General features: G+C 39.4%; 1 protein-coding gene across 7 annotated transcripts in view; it reads left to right on the forward strand.

Moving 5' to 3' along the window:
* LOC137151793 (OX-2 membrane glycoprotein-like) overlaps nt 1–23,574 on the forward strand; it is a 91,666-nt gene that overhangs the window by 15,706 nt on the left and 52,386 nt on the right. For 2 of the 7 annotated variants that reach the window (XM_067546236.1, XM_067546234.1), the window contains one exon: nt 16,847–17,132. The exons of 3 other annotated variants lie outside the window; for them this stretch is intronic. In XM_067546236.1, the coding sequence (XP_067402337.1) occupies nt 16,847–17,013 (167 nt within the window). In that variant the 3' untranslated portion in view covers nt 17,014–17,132. Of the gene's footprint in view, nt 1–3,115; nt 3,594–16,846; nt 17,133–20,781; nt 22,529–23,574 lie in introns of those variants that run through there. 2 more of the 7 variants (XM_067546238.1, XM_067546237.1) reach the window with 2 other exon arrangements.

Here is a 23,574-nt window from a genome sequence, read left to right on the forward strand (position 1 = left end):
TAACTGTAGTCTGTGTAAGAAAATAGCACATAAGAGGTGGGGGGAGGGGAGAGGTAGAACCCGTTAGGGAAGAGAGCTATGTATGGAGGGAGCATCCCATTGAGCTCTAGAAACCACAGGAAGAAATTCTCAGGACTGTGTTATAGAAGAGGTCAGACTAGTTGATGATAATTATATTTCTGGCCTTAAAATCCATGCACTTCCAAACTTTTGCATGCTTTCAAACCAAACACACATGCTGAATGTTTAGAGGCTTGTTTTGCCCTGATATTTTGACTTACCATCATGAAGAACTGTTTTCTGGAGGTTTTCCATTTTCTGCCCAGAGCCAAGACTCCATAATATTTACTTTGAGTGATCCTGAAACTGCTGTCAGTATGTTGGCTGCCTCAGTAACAGCTATCTGAATGAGTAGTTTAGTGAGGAGAAAGTTTCCAAGAATTTAACCAGCTGGATTTTTACTGGTAATTAGATTCCGTGATACGGTCCTTGGCAACTTTTAATTCAGCGGTTCTCAACCTTTCCAGACTACTGTACCCCTTTCAGAAGTCTGCTTTGCCTTGCACACCCCCAAGGTTCAGCTCACTTAAAAACTACAGGCTTACAAAATCAGCCATAAAAATACAAAAGTGTCACAGCACAGTGTCACTGAGAAATTGCTTCCTTTCTCATTTTTACCATATGATTATAAAATAAATCAATTGGAATATAAATATTGCACTTGCATTTCAGTGTATAGTATATAGAGCAGTATAAACAAGTCAGTATCTGTACTAAATTTTAGTTTGTACTGACTTTGCTAATGCTTTTTATGTAGCCTGTTGCAAATATCTAGATGAGTTGATGTACCCCCTGGAAGACCTCTGCGTACCCCTGGAAGATGTACCTGTACCCACATACCCCTGGTTGAGAACCACTGTTTTAACTGATGCAGAGCGCACACAATCTTTTTATAGTCCCATAAAGAATGAACAACACACACAACCCTCTCTCCCCCCAGCGCTCCCCCAATTTAAACAGTATCATTCTCTAAATCCCAGTACTTTGCAGCAAGATGGACAAAAAGGAGACTTAGTGTGAGCTGATTCTGGCCTCCATTTGTCTGTGCAGGTTTTGCACATTATCTCTTGTGCAAAGGATTCACATGCAAAACTCATTTCTGTTTGATAGGCAAGTGCTATGTTGTGGTGGTTATGAACATTCCCTAGGGTTAAGTTCCCTCTGCTTCACAGTCCCTAATAAGTGAATTTAATCTTCCAAGTAAATATTATTCTTCAAAGAAAAATTAAGTTTTCCTTCTGACTCCTCTCCTAGTAAAACAGGGACAGACTTTCCTAGAAGAAACATTTTAAAATGCTTCTTTTGTAAAATTTTTGTTGAGAGTCTCTCTTTCTTTGAATCCCTCTCGCTAAAAACTCATAGTCACCACAGACTTCTCGCGCACAGACATTATCATAACATAGGACAGTTCTCAGATGAACACACAGGCCTTTATTAGTTGTTATCTAATTTAAATCTGGAAAGAAAAACCAGGAGAACTGCCCTGTGTCTGCCTGCTGTGCTCACATATGCTCCTACTGCAGACTGGTGAAACAGGCCATTCCCTTCTTCCTTGGGAAACACAGAAGTTTTACCATTCCTAGGGTGCCAGGGGGCCACCGCTGGATGTTAAAGGAAATGGAGGGGGATGTGAGACTGTGTGTGGCAGACAAGAGGTTAGGGAGATTGTGATGTGGAGAAGAAGGGCCAGGGAGAGACCCTGCTCTGATAAATCTTGTGGCTCATCAGAGAGGACTTCTTCTATGGTATACAGTTTGTCAGAGCGCAGACCCTCTTTAGCTCTGCTTCTCTCCCCTTTTCAAGTGTGCAGAAGGGGCAGTGATTGGCAGGCGAAGAGGCAGGCACCAGCACTGGAGACCAGGCCTCCCCACTGAACAGCTCTGCACAACCCCACTGTCTAGCCTAATTTCTCAGGCCTGATACTTAGTCAAGCTGCCTGGTTTCATGACCTCCCTGCTTCCATCCCCCACCCTACACACACTTGCTCCCCTCAACCCCTACTTAATTTGTATATATTTTTATTAGCTCCTGAATTACAGAAAGTTATGCATTCTTTATGTTGCTATAAAATGCAAGGGCCAAGCCCCGACTTGCAATGCTGCTAATGCTAGCAACATCTGAATCAATGCAAAATTGTATAGATAATTAATGTAAATTAATTTATAAAATTTATAAAGAGAAGAGAGATGTGGTTTCTGAAAAGAATTTGATGGGAGCAAGCTGAGGAATTGGGGAATTGCCTTTTCCCCAGGAAAAAAATTAATCTGTCTGGCAAGGAGAGAGAAATACCCTCCTCCGCACAAACTACACTAAACAGCCAAAACGTTTTTCCTCCTTGAAAAAAAGTTCTGATTAAACAAACACAAGATTATATTTTTGCAAATAAAATTGGATCAGAACGACTCTTTAGGCCAAAATATCCCAATTGCATTAACCCATAAATTGGTGCAACTCAACTGAAACTAGTGGAGTTGTGTCCTCTTACGACAATGGTGAAGTGGATCATGAAAATCCCACCCAGAGAGGCTATGAGCAGATGCAAATAACTTTGTGTAGTCTGAGGTGTGTCTCCCATCAACGTACTTATGTTGATGTACTGCAGCATCTTCATGGTGGTGTGTCAACCGGTCTACCATCGACACAGTCTTGCTCCTTTCGGGGAGGTGGATTAGCGGAGAGGCCATCTGGGATTGACTGAACGGGTCTACATGACCCACTCAATCAATCCTGCTGCATCGATCGCAATGGAGCCTGCAGTGTAGGCATTCCCTGAGATTTAGATATATGGACAACTTGCACAGGTCTCTGGAGACACAGCTTGAAATGCAAAGACTTGTAAGTTAACTTTGCAAATATGGCTTCTGAAATAGTTATTAGCAGCTGGAGCTCTCTCGAGGTGAATATCAGTCCCTTCACCCAAGGGGTTGCTCAACCCAATGCAAATATTGCTAGTTTGGTTTGACAGACCTCCCTTTACACGCTCACCATGTTTGCATTGCTGTGTTGCATTTTGAGTCCTGACAGAAATAGCACAGAATACTTTTCATGATTCTAGCCCAGAAGAGACTTGTGTGCCAGAAGCTCGCTGTTGGAGCTTGGGGTAAAAGAATGGAACACAAAGAAGCATAGAGTCCCATACTCCAGTGTTTGTTGGCAACTTCATCCCAATAACATTAACCAATCAAGACGCGTTTTGATTATTTCAAATGTAACTGTTTCCTCCCATTTCGAGAATCTGTTGGCTTATTGTTATGCCAATCTGTGGCTTTACCAGAAGTCTTGAAGGACCCTTTACCTCAGTTCTTTTAACTTACTCAGTCCAGTCTGGACCAGTCTATTAATCTCCGACTTTTCTTTACATACAAACAATTTTATATAAAGGGGCTGAGATGTTTCTTTTGTTAGTTCGGACAACTTAGAGTAAAAGCCTCTGCACAACAGTAATTTGTCTAAAGTCATTTTAACCAGCCTATTGTATTCCTTTCTGTGGGGGCCAAGCTGAGGGAACATGTGTGTCCCATCCTTTTAATAAACATCAGATTCTTTGAAGGCCTCACTGTTGAGTTTATGTAGTAAAATGCTCTCCAGTGCTCGCTCACTCTAATCACTCTTTTTCACTTTCCAGCATCTGGTTTTCTTCTTGTTTTTTATCCATTTAATGATAACCGCTGAGAGCCTCTCCATCTTGTGTTTGATTTTTTCCCCCGAAGAGTTATTTGTTAGACAATTTTCATTAGTGACCTCTTACATTAATTCCCATTTGAGTTGGAGGGTTGGTCATACAAGATGCTATACAATAGGTCTGCACTGTGTTGGTTGCTTTTCTTGCCCCAAACTGATAAAAATGCAGCTGTAATCAGAAAAATAGTTAATAACAGCACATTGTCACTCACTATGCCAGCTCCCTGATTGTCATCAAGTCACAGCTACCAGCCCAATTGGTACAAAGCAGTTTACACTGCCATGAGCCCTGCAGAGGCAGTACTGCTGTGGGGAGAGGTGAGCAGGATTCTGTTTAGCCTCTTCTGTCATCAACAGAAGTGTCTGCTAAGCCCTGATTGCAGAATCTGTGCTGCTGCTGCTGGTGGGAGAGGCAGAAATGACACTGCGAAATCTTTCAAATCTCAGGCTGTTGGCAGCACATGCCATGTAGGGGTGGGGGAATCACTGCTTTGTTTAGTTAACAGAGTAAATCTGTGCTTGTATCATGGCAAGAAGAACTATGAAACCTCCCCCCACCCCCTGTAATCTTTTGTCATGTTCAGACTATAATCACACTTTAAAATGAACACAGTTTTGTACCTTCATTTCTAATCTCACTATATGGTCAACTGCACATCTTCCTTTACTGAAACCTCTTTGTACCTGAGTTATAATAATATCATTTTTCTCCACGCATACCACTCGTCTTACATGTATAACTTTTTTCCCCATGATTTTCCCCACACACGATGTGAGGGCAATAGGCCTATAAGCATCAGGTCTTATGTACCTTGCCTGGTTTTCTAACTTGTATTACCAATGCTTGTTTCCATTCTATCGGCAGCAATACTTTTTTCATATATCATTATATAACCGCAGTAGAATTTTTAGACTCCCTTCTGACAAGTGTTGGAGCATTTCATTACTCCATGTAATCTTTACGTGGGGTTGTATTTTTCCTTTTCCTAATGGCTGCATTAAGCTCCTGCTTACTAAACGTTTTGTTTAATACATCATCAGAATATTCTCTCCAGCCATTTAATGGTGCAGTTTTCCTCAATAAACCTCCTTTTTTTCCTCACAACACTCATTGCTTTGGTTCATATCACTCCTAACATTTTGGAATTCTTTTGCTAAAATATCTGCCTTTCTTCGGTTGGAGACTTCAGTTTCATTGTTTACAATAATACCAAGTATACATTTACTTTTACTTCAAATTCCATTCATTCTTAGAATTTGCTTATCTGTTTCTGAAAGCTTTGAATCTTTGTTCCATTTCCTACAGAAACTTTTTTTTGTGTGTGTGTCATTTTGTTAATCCTTTGTGCCACCATTTTACATCTTTTGTAATTCATTAAATCTTTACTATTGATTGTGTGTTTTGCTTGTATGCCTTATTTTTTTTCTTGATTGCTAATTTGCAATCCTCATTCCACCAGGAATGAGATTTCTAAGTTGAGGACAATTTGATGTTTTGTAGATGGCTGGATCAGCTGCTGCTGTAATTCTTTTTATTATGTTGTTATAGAATTCTCCTAGGTTGTCACAAGTATATTTACTATATATATATTCATCACATTTAAGCTTGAAAGGGTCCTAGTCAGCTTTTCAAAAATTTTAGCTACCACTGTTTGGGTATGTTTGACAGTTCCTCAGTTTTGGTATTCAGGTAGTGATCACTTCCCATTATCTTCTCTATACATTTCTGAGCTGCATTTACCAGCTATATGATTTGCTGCAGTTCCCAAATCCAAAACAGAAAAGGATCCATCCACTGAATTAAATCTTGTTTTCAGTATTACCATGATATGCATATCAATAAATTATTCTAAGCATTTATGATTTAGGTCAGTTTTCTTACTACCTAATAGCTCATTATGACTATTAATGTCTCTGCAAATTAGGAATGAATTTTTGACATTCTAAAATAGCTAGTTTTTCTAATTCTAAAATAAATAATTTTTACATGTTGTTATATACATATTATAAATCCATATATAAGTGTTTTTGTTCTGCATGGGAAACACAATAGCATTATACTGAAAACTTAGTTTCTGCACATCCATTTCTATGTAACTAAATCCATCTCTTATAATTATACAGATGTCTCCTCTCAATCCCTTCAGAGTAAATCAGACCTCAGTAGATTGAACACAAGTTTACTTATTCGCCGTGTTTCTTGCACACACATTACAACAGACTTTTTTCCCATTTCAAAGATGGGTTTTTTAAATTCCTGTCCATGCATTATTAAACTGTGCATTCCAGCTAAGGATTGGTAAGACCTTGTTATTTACCAGTATTATTGCCTTTATTTAAAATTGTGGTAATGTGGTCTATCAAGAGGTTGTCTATTTATTTTTAGATATATTTTTGCTGCTTTTGCTGATTTTAATACTTTCAGGTTTTTTCCCTGTCTGCAAGGTACAGTTAATTACTTGTATAAACTTCTCTTTACCTACAAGCAATACATCATCTCCCATTCCTCTCATATTCTTTTCCCTGATCAGAGATGTGGTCTGCTGCCCCGTACATCTTCTCTCTTTTACTTGAGTATTTTTCTACTATTTTGATAGCCTCTGCATATGAATGGTTTTAAATTTTTGTATTTTAATTCTTATTAATTTAATTTGTATGAATGGTTTTAATTTTTTGTATTTCTATAGCTTGTTCTGCTACTGCACATCCTTTATATGCTGTACTGCGCTTTCCCCTGCAATTGCTGAATTTAGGTTCTGTTCACAGTTCTCATATGAGTGATTTACTCCACATTTACTGCACCTCATTGTTCCCTTACAAATAGCTGCTGCATGTCCAAACCTTTGTCAATTTTATAGCACCTCACAATATATGGGGACAATATATGGTTTAACAGAGAAAAATTGATACCCTATTTAGATTCTATCCTGAGGTATCCCACCATTAAGTGTTATGCTTACAGCCGTAGGTGGCCATTTTTCTCCCTCTTTCCTACTAAGTAGCCACAAACAACACTTTTATATTTATCTGTACTCTTTTTTACATCATCCCCTGACAATTGTAGCAGCACTCCTCTTCCTTCTGTCAGGAATTAGGCAGTTGACAAGTAACTTCCATTTTCCCTAAAGTTACAGTTTTAAGAAGCCTTTCAGCTTGCTCCTTATGTGTACATTCTATCAATAGATCTCAACCCTGCATTCCTTTAGCTCTTTGTATGTCACCAGCCCTTCTCTTTAGCCTTTCTCCCATTTTCAGGGAGTTAACACCTCTATTTACATTTTCTGTCATTGATTTAACAACTAGGAAATGTTGACTTATACTGGTCGTCTTGTTCATTTCTATCGTTCCTTCTTCAGATCCTGAAATGTCTAGTATGTGTGTTTCTTTGTTTTTTCTTTTTCCTGATCTGAGACCATTCCTCATCCCCTGCTACTTCTCCTTCAAAGTCCAGGGCAACTTTCTTCCCCCCTTCCCACCTCCATTGTCGGTTTCAGTGTTCAGCCTCCATTCAGCTCTGGGCCTGAGCCAGCTGTAGCCCTCCTCTCAGCCTTCTCCTGCAGCCCACCCTCACCGTCTTCAGCCAGGCACCAACATTCAGCCCAACTCAAACCTCAGCCCAGTAGCTAAGCCTTGCCCGGATCTGGACCAGCCCTGCAGCTCCTTACTGCTGGCCTTCTTCCCTTTTAAGTTCTATACCATGCACAGATGTAGCAAGGTGGAACTAAATGAACAGGGCTAACCTGTTACAAGCAAGGTTTGTCTAAATTTCATTTTGTCAAAAATGTTCCAAACATTTCTAGTCTAAAGTGTTAATGTTACAGCATCTAACAGCTCGACGCGTCATGCTCAGCCAAGCATGGATGCAACTCTAACAAGACTATTCATTTGCTACTGCTGACCAGATGAGTGGAATTGTTTCATGATGCCAACGTACTGTTTTATAATCCACCAAACCCGCATCTTCTATGCTGCGAAACTTAACCCATATGTCTTCACTGGGGACTGGCAAACCATGTTAGATAAAAGGTGAACTCATTCAAAACTTGATATAAATCTCTTCTGAGGATGAAAAGGTGGGATTTGATGTTCTTTTTGCTGAACTCTCCAAGCCAGAACAAGTAACAGAAGGTGAACTCATTCAAAACTTGATATAAATCTCTTCTGAGGATGAAAAGGTGGGATTTGATGTTCTTTTTGCTGAACTCTCCAAGCCAGAACAAGTAACAGAAGTGTTAGTCTGCCAAGGAATCCTGATCTTAGGAGATTTCCAACCACATGATGGCATAACTAATGGCTGAGATCATGTGAAGAAGCATTACATCTTTGGGGGTTGGGAAGAAAACTCTGGACTTGCTCCCACAGGTAGCCCCAAACCTGGCCTTTCACTTCTTTCACTGGAGTGACTCCAGAATACACTATACTGGGAGGATAAGCAGTGAAATTGGTTGTACAACAGAATAGTCTCAGATTTACTAGTAAATGATGTCTGAGGGGCAAAAGCCTAGTCCCACAGAAGTTAATGACAAAATTCACATGAATGTCCACGGATGACGACCCTAAATATGTAATAATTCTATTGTCATATGAGTAAGTGGGTTAGCAAAGGGATGCTGTTTTGTCTTGTTGTGCAAATTTAACCCAATGGGTCATATTCATAGGTGACATTTAAGAGGGTGTGTAAGTTACACAATATTAAGTAGTGTGCAGCTAAGGGCTTGTCTACACTAGGAAGTTGTGCAACTTTAACTATAGTGGTATAGTTAAAGCTTTACAGCCCTCCTAGTATTGATGCACCTGTGTTTTATATTGGTATAGCTGTTGCTGTAATGAAAAGGGAATGACTATCCCAGTTTAAACCACCTTTATACTGATATAACTGTGTCCACTCTAGGGCTCTTACTGGTATAATGATGTCAGTTAAAAAAAAATCACATCCTTAACCAAAATAGTAATACCGGCAAAACTTTTAGGTGCAGACCAAGCCTAAGTAAAGCAGTCTGTTTAGTGTCCGTTGGCATTGGGAACTTGGACCAGGGAAAATAGAAGGTGTAAGTTTGCATAAATTTTGATTCCCTCTTGATGTGCTGCAACTCACTTGGACTTACCTCTGAGCTGACCCAACAGATTTTGCTATGTAGTTGAGACTGAAAATTGATATTTTCTTATATATTCATTAATTTGATCTAGGACGAAGTTTCTCCCTTACTTCCCATGATATGGCTTTTTTGCTGGACAAATGGCAAATGTCCATCCAAGGGAAAAATTTAAATCCAAGAATAAACATTTTAAAAGGGTCACATGAGATGAACACAGATATCAGGCTGTCTTACTTACATTGCTGGAGGCATAGAATTTGCAGGTCAGTCATTTATAAACCACAGATTGACATAGCTTTCCATAAGCAGGTGCAATGAATGGGGATGTGCTTGACATGTCTCTAGATCAGTGGGTCTCAACCCACGGCCCAATCAGCACACAGCTACGTCCCATGTGACATCCTCAGGCCATACAGGGAGTATATATATTGTGTGGATGCAGCCCACGTAACACATAGAGAGCTGCATATGTGGCCCACAGTGGTAAACAGGTTGAGAACCACTGTTGTAGATCTATAAAATAGACTCTCTGCCCCAGAAGCTCTTATTTAGATATTTCCATGACATCCACCACTATAATATCTGAGTACATTACAGCAATTAAAAAGAAACAAAAATCTTCAAAGTCACCACAAGGAGATTTACTAAAATTACTGTTCTGCAGTTCTTGTTCAAGCCTAATTAGCTAAAAGTCTTACATCATTCCCTGAAGGAATGGTAGATTCTCCAAGGACGCCTATCCCACAGATGTAGGGTCTTGGCTGAGAACACTCTGGGTATCTCTACATTGCAATAAAAACCCCACAGCACCAAGTCTCAGAACCTAGTTCAATTGACTCGGTTTTGTGGGGCTCAGGCTGCAGGGCTAAAAAATTGTAGTGTTCGGGCTTGGCCTGTAGTCTGGACTCAGAGACTCCCTGTGGAGTTTCAGAGCCCAGGCTTCATAGAATCATAGAATATTAGAGTTGGAAGGGATCTCAGGAGGTCATCTAGTCCAACCTCCTGCTCCAGCCTGAGCCTGAATATCTACACGGGAACTTTTGAACTCCACAGCCCAAGACACCACAACCTCAAGTCAGCTGACGCTGGCCAGCTGCTACCATGATGTCTGTCTCTTACTGCAGTGTAGACATGCCAGGAGATCCATGTACTAGAAAGATCTAGTCCAGGAATTGCCACAAGTACAACACAGCTGACTTTGACAAGGCCGGGGAGGGGAGGAGAGTAGATGATCTCACTTGGGCACTTGCTGTGTGCTTTGGTGTGTGTTTAACTTTGCAGGTAGTAGAGCAAGTTAGTATTGGTAATAAGTAAAAGGTCTGAAACTGGGAAAAAGTTCATGGAGCTTGTTATCAAGAGGCTATTAAGTGCCATAAGAAGGCTGAAGAGGGCAGGTGTATATGGTGTAGGAAGGTATGAATATCCATACCAAGAAAGACTAGAGTTAGTCAGAAAACTTCATGGGAATTTCCATGGGAAATTCCAACATTTTAAAAATTGTTTCTATTCTGAATGCAAAGTCTGAATGCAAAGTCGAAATGTTGACATTTTCCGTGAAATGGAAATTAAAAAAAAAAAAAAAAAAATTCAGAAACATTGAATTGTTTCCTTTCAATATGATGAATACATTCTAATATAGTATAACTATGTAATATAGATGTATAATATTAAAATCAATATTTTACTATAAAGTCAAACCAAATGAAACATTTTGATATTACCAAAAAAAGAAAGTAAAAATTAATTTCAACTCTCTTCCATCAAAAATGTTTGCCAAAATTGACACATTTTCATGCAATGTTTCAATTTTGATGAAACTACATTTTTCTGTCAGAAAACTGTTCCGGTGACAATTTTTCAACCAGCTCTAGAAAAGCCCAATGGTCCATCTTTTATACTATCCTTTCTCTGAGTGTGGTCAGTGCTGGGCTCTCTAGAGAGAGGTGTTAAATGTCCATAATGTAGCTATGTAATACTGTAAAATGACAGAAAATATCGTCTTGACCCCAGCTGCTCATCAGTTTATGTCCTGAAATATGACATGAGACTTTATCTTCCTTGTAATTTTTGTCCTATCTGTGTTATACTTGTAAAAGAAAAGACTAGTAGGATCTTATTCAAGGGGACAAAGCAATATGCCATGTTTATTGTACATGTAAGATGCAGTCACATTCACACACACATTCATAAAGTTCTGCAAGCTGGTGTGATATAATTACCAGTCCTTTTATGCGTTGCTCAAGCCAGCCTAGTGACCAACTATGCTGGGCACAAGGAGAGAGCCAGGCCTCTGTCAGTCATGAATCCGATGCTCCAAGATGACAATTGCAGAATGAGACCCAAAGTTTCCATGTTTTTACTCATCTGTTATACTTGCTGGCTTTCTTGTATGGGCCTTGCTGTGTCATGCCGCCTCTAGGTTCCGTATAGTTGTTAATTACCAGTACTATACCTTTACTATACCATTATCATAACAGTAAAGGAAAAATTTCTCTCTACCTCTATCTCACTTATACACTAGAACAAGGAATCGTCATCTGATTTGTTTGCACAGCTCCTGGAGAGGGCTCACATTATTCCCCTTTGACCCTTCGATTTGAATGTATTGAGTGGGTCACACCTTGTATAATTCTCTCAGCGAGTTACTGAGAGGCATTCTGAGCTTGTGGTTTCAAAGAAATTTTCAATTTAAGATACATTTTTCTCATCCTACAGCACATTATTACAAGGCATAAACTGCTTAATGGTAAAATAATCAACAAAGGGTGGAACATTATGGATAAAATTCCTCTGGCAGTGGGTGACCATCCCATGAGGTATTCATAAATAAGCTTATTGGTCTTTTTTTAAAAAAACACAGATCACATTATGTCCACCAGAGCATCAGGGAAGGCTGCAGAGTCAGGCAAAGGTTAAACAAGAGGCTCCCCTCCCCTTCTGGCTTAGTAATGCCATAGCTGCGCAGGCCTGCAGAAAGTCCTACTGATTTTGGTTACTGTTAGCAACAAGTATGATAATTAAATTTTCCCTGTACCATTCCTCTCCTTAAAAGGTCACTTTTTATAGAACGGGGCCTTATGTAACTGCTGTCACATTTATTTGGATAAACCAGAGCTGTGATCCAACAAAAGCTCAAGGCTCTCCCCTGAGACTGGGCAAATGATCTTCTTGTTGGCATCCCACCATCCCACCATCCCATCTCAGCACACCAGCCCAGCAATTGACAAGCAGTCATCTCCCCTAACTCCCATTCGAGAGAGGGGTGACAAATTCAATATATTCCCTTCCAGGACAGAGCAAGGGTGGCAGTAGGCACTGGCTCCTCTGTCGGGGAACGTTGGCAAAGTTTGCACCAGATCCAGCATACCATGAGCTGGTAAAGAGGATCACTCTTATTTGGAGCCCCAAAATCACTACATTGGGGTGCAAGGCCAAATTCAAGATTCCCATGCTAGTGGGGAGCCATTGCAACAATATCTCCCACCACTCATGTTTTAGATCCTGGCCAATTCTTGCAAATACCCACTTTGACAATAACCATGACTCCGCACCCTTCCTGTTTGGCAGTGCAGCTGGTTCTACAAATTAGGATGTACAAGCAACATTTGGAAAACAGTCAAATTCATGTCAAGTAGTACAGGTTTCACAGCATAATAAAAGGTATACATCACTTTTTAACTGATTATAACTAAGTTCAGGCACTTGAAATTCAAAATTACATCCCCTAATCGCTACAATACTACAAAAACATCTATTTTCATGAGGATTATAATCACCTTGTTGTATGTAGTTAACAAGAAGCATTGAACACCAGCTTCTGTGACACACACAGTGATCATCTACATACACAAACAGAGTTATTAGTGGCAAAAGGGTTAATAGCATAGTGGCATTTGTCTAGGTGCTTCAAGATCTTCCAGCATTCACAGGTTGTTAATCTGAAACACAAAGCAGAACAACCTTCCCCCTCCCTATCTGGGACATATCACTAAAACATTTAAGCTAATTTAATTAACTTCTACTCTCAGACCCAGCCAGGCTTTAATCCCTTTTCTCCCTTCCCTTTTTTCCTGGGAGGGGACTCAAGCTTTTAACTGTGCTTTGAGCACCCCACCCATATGGGGCTCAGCAAATTCATCACAAGCCCTGGCTTTGGTCTTACTGAAATTTTCAAAGGCTTCCAGTGTATCAGAGGAGGCATTTTTCATAGGACTGTTAGCAAAATTAACCGGCACTTTTACTTCTGCCAAGACATCTATTTTTAGGACCTCTTTTCCTTCCAAATTCATTGAACTTGATTGCCCTTTATTTCTCCTCTTTTCTACCTGATAGAGGATGTTTTGTAAATACAAATACAGGGCTCCTTGATTCTTTTCTGCTTCATGCAGTACCTCATCTTTTTTTTTAAACCCAGTACCATACAGAATAATGTTAGTAAGAAGACAAACAACACAAAACACAATCTTTGTTGCAACAGTAGATCCATGGTTTTGTTCTTTAGCTGTTTTGCTGGCGCCAACTTTTCCTGCAGTTCTGAAAGATAAAAAGAACATTTACTATCCCCTTTCTTTTGTGTCCATTATCTGCTGCAGCCCCTTTGTGCTACCATCTTTTGACAGTTCTCTTCTTTCCCTATCAGCTATGTAATTTGCATCAACAGACACCACTAGTTGTCAGTTTTTGTTTGTTCTTAAAGCACACAGCAATCTGAAAAAGAAAACAGAACCTATCCTGGCTCCTTTTTGAGCCTTGTAGGATTTCAATTAAGTAGCAAGTTTGGTTTATGTTTCTTTTAACCTTTCTACAATATACACTGCATATGTCACGGGAAAATGCATAATTTAACTTCTCTATAACATATTAACCATATCAATTTTTACATAGGTGTAACTTTGTTTTGTGCTTAGAGTTTTCATGTACCCTTACCAAAGTGGCAGTCTGATTACTCAGACTCACCTTAAGGATCAGTGGTTTGCATCTTACCCGATGTTGCTCCAAGGAGACACTTTCCTTTTAATTTCTTATTATTTTACTGCAGTCTTATCTGCTATTTTGTTAACAAAAATAAAAAGAATCCAGATTTTTTTTTCATTCTTCTGTTTTTGGCTGCCCCTCCACAGCCATGGCCACATTCTTTGGTCCTTATTAAAAAAGATATTGAACCTATAAAGCATTGAGGTACCTCTCAAGAGTTAAATGCTGAATAACAAAGCCAAATAGCACTAATTTACCTGTGTCTGGCAAAAAGGTGTTTGTCAGTTTTGCAACTTTGAATGAAAGATTCAAATGGCGTTTTAGTGGCATTATTTTAAAAAACAAAACAAAACCAGTTCATCTTAAACTTACAAAATAGGGTTTTACAAACCAGAAATATTTGTTTAGGTCCTTAAAACCTTACAGATTTACACAATATATTTGCACACACAAATTCTTTTTTTTTTTCCTTGCACCAATCTAATTATTTTTACACAGCTATACACACATTATATTCTCTTTTATACATTTGGAGGCAATTAAGTTCCAATGAAACCCTTTTTTCCTTTAGGGATTTTAACTAAATCATACATATTCAAATTATTTCAGTCAGGATTCACCGACCATTCCTTTGGGAAAAAGGGCCCATTTTTCCTTGAGAATGGCTGCAAAGAAACTAAGAATTCTTTTCCTATAACACTTTCCACAATTTTCAACTGCAATTCTCTTCTCTTCTCCTTTAAATCACTTACTTTTGCCTTCAATATCTTAGCATTATTATGTTATTCTTTGCTGCCGTAGCTTTTAATATTTCACTGGCAACATGGTTTTGTAATCTTAAACTCTTCATTCTCTTACTAAGAGAGCTGTGTTTATCAGTCGCTGTTTTTACTGAGCTGATTCTAGTGTATTTTATTCATTTCTTAAGGGGGCATATTGTTCTTGTAAAACCTGAGCCACGAAGTACCGTCTTGCAACCCAGCTGCCTTAGTCTATGCTTTGTCAAAAAAAACTTTTCACATTCAAAGTGTATCCAAAGTTCCCTCCATCAAAATCTCAGAAAAACAGAAGTGCAAGTGGGGGGGAAGGAAGAGAGAGAGAGAGAGAGAGAGAAAGAGAGAGAAGCAATAGTAGAGGAGGAAGGAAAGCCTAAGCCAACATAAGTATAGACAGTAACAACAAATCTGGAAGTGGGGCTCCGTGGGCCAGAGCATCTGAACCCACACCCCAGCCCCTATCCTGGCTTAAATGACAGTGGCTCTGGTGTCCAGGGGCTGTGCCCAAACCTTTGCAAAACCTGTTTAAAGGGTGTAAGTTTTTGTACAAAAGGCAGCGCTTCCTGCTTTTCCTTGGGGATATTTCTAAGCTGTGTTTTCTTAAACATTTTCCCCCAACAAAACACGAACAACAACTAACAATGACACTAAAACTTACATATAAAAAATATCAACTCCTGGAAGAGCAATATTTTCTACTTCTGAAAGAGCAACAACATACTCCTGAAAGAGCAATTTTTTAAATATCAACTCCTGGAAAAGCAACAACCAATTTCTGGAAGAGCAATTTTTTTTTTTTTTAATTATTTTTTTAACTATCAACTCCTGGAAGAGCAATTTCTTTAATATCAATAACACCCAAACCTAAACTCCTATATCCTTCAGAGTCTGTCTGGTTAACTGAGAAAACAAACAAACAGGAACAAACACATTTTCAGATCTTCCTTTATACTGCCAAGCTTACTGAAGGCGGCGGTGTGCACACCAGTTTTTACAATAATCATGGGATACTGCTATGCTCCCCCCATTCGCAATTCTCCATCAAAATGTTATGCTTGTAAAAGAAAAGACTAGCAGGATCTTATTGAATATGCCATGTTTATTGTACATGTAAGAATATTAAAAAGCAGTTACATTCACACACACATTCATAAAGTTCTGCAAGCTGGTGTGATATAATTACCAGTCCTTTTATGCATTGCTCAGACCAGCCTAGTGGCCAACTAGGCTGGGCACGAGGAGGGAGCCAGGCCTCTCTGTCGCAATTCCAATGCTCCAAGATGACAATTGCAGAATGAGACACAAAGTTTGCAGGTTTTTACCCACCTTTTATACTTGCTGGCTTTCATGTAAGTCTATGGGCCTTGCTGTGTCATGCTGCCTCTAGGTTCAGTATAGTTGTTAATTACCAGCTAATTGAAATCATGACTATTTTGTTATTTTTGTACTTTGTTTGTTCCCAGCGTGGATCCTTCTGTACTTTGGGGTTATTAATTTGCACTTTAGGGTCATTGATAGGTTCTTCGGCCTTCAGGGTTGGGATGGCAGCTGGTGTCTTTACTCCCCTTTCTGTTAGAGCAGTTTAGGTTGGTGTCTTTTTATGCCCTGCACATACATTCCTCACTCACACAAAGAGAATTTATCAAGATATTTGTAGGTTCAATAGTACAAGTTTCAGGAAAGAGCTCACTTCAGGAATCTAACAAGATGGTGTCCACTTATGCCACACTACGCAGTACTATACCATTATCATAACAGTAAAGGAAAAATTTCTCTCTACCTCTATCTCACTTATACACTGGAACAAAGAATCTACATCTGGTTTGCTTGCCCAGCTCCTGGGGAGGGCTCACATCTGTGCTACTCACAAAGAGGGAGATTCAGCAAGATGTTTCAAATTGTCCTAAGCAACGTAGACAGAGGTTTTCCATCTCTCTCATGCTTCAGACCATTCCTCTCCTGATCCCACAGGTCATCAAAAAGTTGAATTCTGTGGTCCACCAGCCAAGGCTCCAGAGACCACAATTTGAGAGCTGCTGTTGTTAAACATTCTCATGTACAAACAAAAATCAAGAGCAAGTTACCGAGACATAGAGCTAGTCAGAAAATGGAGGGTCTTTTCAATGGAAAATTTTGAGTTTTCAGTGAAAAATTGAAAACTGAAATGTTCTGGACAAAAATTAAAATATTTCATTTGCCAGCCTGGTGTCTCATGGAAATTATAGTTCAGGTGTTTCATGCTCCCATTCTCCTCTACAGGCTTGGTTCCCTGGCTGCGTTATATTTCCCATGAGGCACCACAGTCTCCTGTCTTTATGCAGTTGCTTGGCCACAGTGCATTATGGGTGATGAAGGCCAGTTGGGAAGCCATAGAAGAGAACAGAAACATGAGGAAACCAAAGTGGAACTCACATAAGGCATCATAGTGTCATTTCAGAACAGATTTTTTTTTTAAATATATTTTGGGCATTCAGTTTTTCTGCCAAAAAACCCAAAGTTTTCAGCAGAAAGCAAACACTTTTTTTTTTCTTTCTTTCTTTCTTTCTTTCTTTCTTTTTTTTTTTGCAAAATAATTCTTTTAGTTGAAAACCCAATTTTCTATTAAGAAACAATTTTGATGGAAAATTTTCCACCAGCCCTACTGAGATAGTTGTGCAGCCAGGCTAGGTTCTAAAGCAGCAGGCAATGAGTGATGTGATTACTTTTATTTTGCACATCCTGTTAATCAGTTAAACTTCACTGAATGGAACACTGTCTTGGTTAACTTCTTACTCATGTAAGTGTCTAGTACTTATTTTCAGACTTACTCATCTGTTGTCTCAATGCTATTTTGCAGCACCGTGATTAAAAGTGATGAGAATTTAGTGGGGTAGACAGAAATGAATTGTGAAATCTATGCAGAGCTGTCTGATGTAACACTACTGCCGAACTGTAGTAATCACCTCTGATTGAAAGGTTTAGCCTGGGTTTCTGAGAATGACCTAACATGTCTGATCTGACCATGCAAATTCACCTGAAAGGAGAGCCCACCCAGACGCCCCATAAATCCCCATTTCAAACCTGCAACAGAAGGTAATTGGAGGAATTTGGAGACATATGCTAATTAATCTGGAAATCTCATGCTTCTTACGCCAGACTTCTGTTACTTTTGCATTTGTATTAGAGACGGCAAAAATCTCTCTGGAACCACCTCTTTAGCTGTCACTCGAAAGGGTGGCTGAGAAGAAAAGATTGTTTTTGAACTTCGGGTGAAGGGCTAGGTCCAATCATATTTTATCGGTACTGCTCTGTCTTCCTTCTAGGCTTCTACACTAATTAGCCTTCCATCTCTTTTGGGATCGTCCTTCATCCCTACATTTTTCTCAGTATTGGGGATGTAGTCCTTGCCCTCAACACAGGAACAAAGAGCCAGTATTGGCAGATTTCTCAAGATAGTTGCCAACTAAAAGCTGAACTCTGAAATTAACCGTGACACACACTGTATGGCCACCTTTCCTGTTGACAGTGCAGATTAGATATACAATAGAACCTCAGAGTTATAAACACCACAGTTACAAACTGACTGGTCAACCACACACCTCATTTGGATCTGGAAGTACACAATCAGGCAGCAGCAGAGACCAAAAAAAAAAAAAAAGGAGCAAATACAGTACAATACTGAGTTAAATATAAACTATTAAAAACATAAAGGGAAAGTTTAAAAAAAAAACATTTGACAAGGTAAGGAAACTGTTTCCATGCTTGTTTCATTTAAATGAAGATGGTTAAAAGCAGCATTTTCCTTGTGCATAGTAAAGTTTCAAAGCTCTATTAAATCAGTTGTTCAGTTATAAAGTTTTGAAAGAACAAATATAACATATTGTTATGAACATTTCAGAGTTGCGAACAACTTCCATTCCTGAGGTGTTCGTAACTCTGGGGTTCTACTGTATTTTCCAAGGTGGCAGAATATCCTAGTCAGAACGTCTCTCTACATTTAGATTCTTAATCTCTCCATTTTTTTTCATTGTTAGGAAATGTGTTTCCTATTTACCAGATAACTTTTTACTCATGATTTGGATCAAGCTGCTTTTGGATGGAAATTGGAATTTAATTTAAAAATGCACAAATCAGCATTTAAAAATTGTTTTTAGTTAATTAAATAAAACTCCTTTACCTGTGTAGATTACATAAGAAAAAAATGAAACTAAAAGTGTTTCTGCAGATCCTTTGCATGCAACAGGCTGAAACTGTTAATAACTGGAAATAAGTTCACTCTGAGTTCACTCTGTTCTAAAGACTGAAAATAATATAAAAACTTAATGCAGTATGTGGCATCTTGTCATATTTCAAAGGAGGAGTTCAAAAGTTTGTTAAAGATGTCTTGCTCCCTGCTTGATTCTGTATATAAAACAAAACCTTGAACTCAGTCCTCAGAGTATTATGAGGAAGGCTCATTTATTCAGCATGTAATTTTTTTATTCTTTTTAAAATTATTTTAGTAGATTGTAGTATGTTTAGGCCTTGTAAGGTGTGGTTTGCCTGTTAAGGACTGGAGATCCTGGGGTTAGCGCACTCTGATTACTGAATGAGCCACAGCTGAGAAATCAGAGCTGTAGGGAGAAGAGGGTGGGAAGGGAAGAAAATGCAGGAAACTGCAGGCAGGGAAAGGTTCCTGCCGTCCTTCAGGAAATGCCTGACATCAAGGGAATTAAGAGCCCAGTGAGCTGGAGGCATCTCTGGGAATCCCTGATTGGCTCTGGGCTTGGAGGCCAGAAGCAGAAGACTGAGCTCCAGCTACAATGAACTGGGAAGGCTGGCTGTGAGAACCGACGGGGACAGAAGAAGAGTTCTACCAGCCACAGCAAAGTATGAACTTCCATGTTGTGGTGAGGAATGTCATTCTGGGACTCTGAGGATTGTTGTGAACTGTTTCTGTTAAAGCAGGCATGGTAATGCAGAGAAGCCTGTGTGCAGTTCTTAAAGGGCCTCAAAGAAGGGCGAAAGAGTGGTGGGGGTGCTGCAGAATGACCTCCAGCCATTAGGGGGCATTCAGGAGGCAGCCTGTTACAGCCCTTAACATCGCTTGCCAGCTATTCAAATTTAATTTTAAACAGGTTTATTTTTAAAATCAAACTTTGCTTTACATTTTTTAAAACTGCTGGGGGGTTTAATAAAATTTTTATTCTGATTTTTATTCATGCTGCTGGAGAGCCATCAGTTGATAAAAAGTGGCAGTCACTACTGACCTGGGGTGCATTTGATTCAGTGATCTATTGAACAGCGAAAGGCTTTATCAAGTTAAAGCAAGCAACCCCACCACCTCCACCATGATGGATATTTAGGAAAGGATGGTGTTCCAAAGGGACCGTTTGTGTCAAAAGAGAGATTACTGGCACACGGTATTCTGTATTCATTCACTTTTGAATAATCTCTTTTGACCCTCTTTCAGAAACAGATTTTCAAGGCATTATTCTCTAGTTAGAAAACAAAAACCAAAACATAGCCTCCGGAAGGCTTTTGTTTTAAGAATCCTCTTCCTTGGGGAAAATAGTAACCTGATGCCAGAAGTATACTGAAGCACAAATGGGGGAACCTGACAACAGATAAGCAGTTGCTGTACAGTAGGGTGGCCAGATGGCAAGTGTGAAAAATCGGGATGGAGGGTGGGGAGTAAGAGATGCCTATATAAGACAAAGCCCTGAATATTGGGACTGTCCCTATAAAATCGGGACATCTGGTCACTCTACGGGGTCTTTGCTGCTGAGCATGTGTAGATGTCGTTTTAACTCGTTAAGGTGCTCTGTCTACCTCTAGTGGCTGGGCCTCAGAGAGGTTTGAAACTGTACAGTCTTTGCGCTAACAGAATGGAGCTTCTGTTGTTAGGTCAATAGGTCCTGGATTAAAACCACAAAGATTACATGTTTACATAACTATACGTTTACTGGCAGTTGCCTTATTCATTCACTAGATGTCTCTCTCAGTACTACAGAGATTTCCAGATGAGGTATTGTCCCTGATAAGCAAGGGGAAAAAAGGTGGAACTCAAGCTACATGGTTTAAGAAAATCTGTGTTTAAGAAAATCTAACACTCAATATAATGTGACTTGGAGAGTCTCTAGTTACAGCTGCTGCTGTATTTTAAGCAGTCGGTCAGTCTCTTTCTCTCGCTTTCAACAATCTACAAGACTTTCTCCCATTTTCCTTTTTTCTAGGAGCTAGAACACCTAACCCATCTCCTGGATCATTCCTTGGCAAACCTGATTCAGCATAAGGAGCAGTGACCAGGCGTGGCCTGAAAGTAACATCAATAAAAGGGAAGTGTGATCCAATCTAGACTCAGTTGCTGGAAGATAGGGAGTAAACCTGACACCAGATTCAGACATATAAGGGACAGACCTAACATCATCTGTCTCTGTACAGCAACTGTCCACCTGCTTCTTTCCTTCTACCCAGCTGAGCAGGTTCTTCTTCAGCAGCGAATGACTGATGAATCTGGATCATCTGCCAAGGAATTTCTTTTACAAGACTTGCTGTTGTCACTTCTTCTCTTTACATTCTTCCTCCTTTGCTGTTGATCTTCAACATGGCTCCAGCCACACTACATTTACCTGGCACTACTAGGGAAAGAGCTATAGGATTTCAGGACAGGCTGTCAACCAGACAGAGCAACAATAGCAGAGCTAATGAATAAAATAAGTATTAAAAAATAAAATAAATTATTTTTAGAAGTGTGAAAATGAGGAAGGGGATACTCTTAAATTAAATTCCAAAAATGGGATTATTAACATTTCTCATTGCTCCTTTTCCATTCTGTTTTCACCCACCACACCTTTTTTGTTTTTTCTGAAGTAGCAAATTCCATCTAGTGCCCTAGTTTACTCCCTCGCTCAGTTACCAGAATGTGTGGACTAGTCCTCACAGTGGCCTCCCTAGGCTCTTACGTGCTATTGGATTAACTCCCTCTTCTTTGTAGTTGGTAATTTATTTATACAGAATAACCAAATAACCCACCTAGAGATAACATCCTACTTCTCAATGTTACATCAGATGGTACACCCTTACCTGCCTAATGGCTGTGCCTAATGTGAATTCAACAACAAAAGCATTAATGTAAAAGTTTGCATAAAATAGATTTACCACATGTCATGCCCTTAGATCCAAAAAGGGCAGCCTGCGCACCATCACTACAGGATGACATCCAGCGTTCATTCCAATATCCTTGTTTTCAATTGTCCTAGCTTTTTCACACATTCCATGCGATCTTAAAGTTTCCAGTTTTGGTCTCAGCCCAATCTATTGTTTTTTCTTAGTTCAAACAATAACTTTGGTCATTTTTGAGTTGTACAAATGAGAAAAATACCATTCTGCCCCTAATTTCTTCTCAGAAATTTTGTGCTGGGGCTAACTCAGACAGTTGAAGCTAGAAACCATGAATGTGACTCATTTTGTAGGCTTATCTGAGTATTAAAAATGTAAGCCACTTTGGAAGAAAAATGGACTTTTCCCTGAAGTTTAAAATTGACCACCTGATGCATTATAAACATTAGGATTTTTCTAACTTTAATGCATTTTAGGATATTTTTAAGGTCATCCTGGTTTAGCATGTTCCAGTCTGGTCACTTTAACTTGGTTAAGAATGGCTGGGTTTAGCAGGGGCTTGGTTAAAGAAAATCAGCACATCCTAAGCTTGTCTGACTAAAAAGGTCAAGTTAAAGAAACGGGCACTCTGAAGAAACTGAACAGCTGAAAATGTTTTACCTGAAGATGTCTGTGGTGCTTCTTTGTTTTTCTTGCTTTGGATTTTGTGCATGTGCACACAGGTGTGCGTTGTGCCCCTAATCCATCAAAACTCTGAAACATGTACTTAATTTTAAGCATGTAAGTAGTCCCAGTGAGTTCAGTGGGATACTTACATGCTTAAAGGTAAATACATTGCTGCATCAGGACCTTCCCATTTTCCATACTTCAGCCCTAGTCTATCTCTATTTTTCTTTCTTACCTATCTGTTTTTAACAGCTGTTCCATGACCTATACCAATAATCACAGGCCAAAGGCAGCTGTCACCATGTGAGCCACGGCTTCCTGTTCCTATAGAAACAGTAGCTCTTTGTAGTTTACCAAGAGGATATTAGAGAGATAAGGTGAGTGAGGTAATATCTTTTACTGGGCCACCAACTGTTGGTGAGAGAGACAAGCTATTGAGCTACCCAGAGTTCTTCCTCAGGTCCTGTACGCTTGAAAGCTTCTCTCTCCCACAGAAGTTGGTCCAATAAAAGATATTACCTCACCCACTTTGTCTGTCTAATATGCTTGCCCAACGCAGTTATAACAACATGATAATAGGTATCACTAATGCATCTGCTAGCACTGTGTACACATTCTAATTTTTGTTACCCTGCAGTGGGGCTCCTCTGATTCCATAGCTGGTTCTCATGTGTTATCCGGTCATTAAGTGGCTTAGCTGACCCCTCTGTTTTCTGTCATGCCTATGCATATTTCTCTATGGCAGGAATATTGCAGCTGCTGCTTCTGTTTAGTCATTTCTAAGATGTCTAAATCTTCTACTATGGTTTAAGCCTTGTATTCCAGCTAGAGTGTGATCAGCATCTTCCTGTGAGTCATTTGGCTGTTCTATTCCATTGGCTTTTGTTCTTCTTTCATCAGTCATGTCCTACATCATTTAACTTTTGTAAAACATGTTGGGTTACAGCTTTATGTAAGATGCTACATACATATTTATTAAGTCAACATGGAACATTTAGCAGCTGAGATTCTTGCGACTAAAGTAACTATTTCAGATTCAAAGTTCAGATTCATTGGTGTAAGGAAGGGCAGATCTCTTCAAAGGACTAGTGTTAATTTCCCAGAGCTGCAGCTGTTTCAATGCCCCAGTGTGATAGAACCATTTGTTTGTGCGTTAACGTGTATTCAACTGTGTGTTGTAAGGACATGAGAGAGAGCTTGCTGACAGTTTCTATTGTGCTAGAGACTTAGTTATTGCTGCT

This window comes from Emydura macquarii, unplaced genomic scaffold, assembly GCF_026122565.2.
Source record: "Emydura macquarii macquarii isolate MOO-44397 ecotype Brisbane River unplaced genomic scaffold, CSIRO-AGI_Emac_v2 contig_1119, whole genome shotgun sequence".
Lineage (NCBI taxonomy): Eukaryota > Metazoa > Chordata > Testudines > Chelidae > Emydura > Emydura macquarii.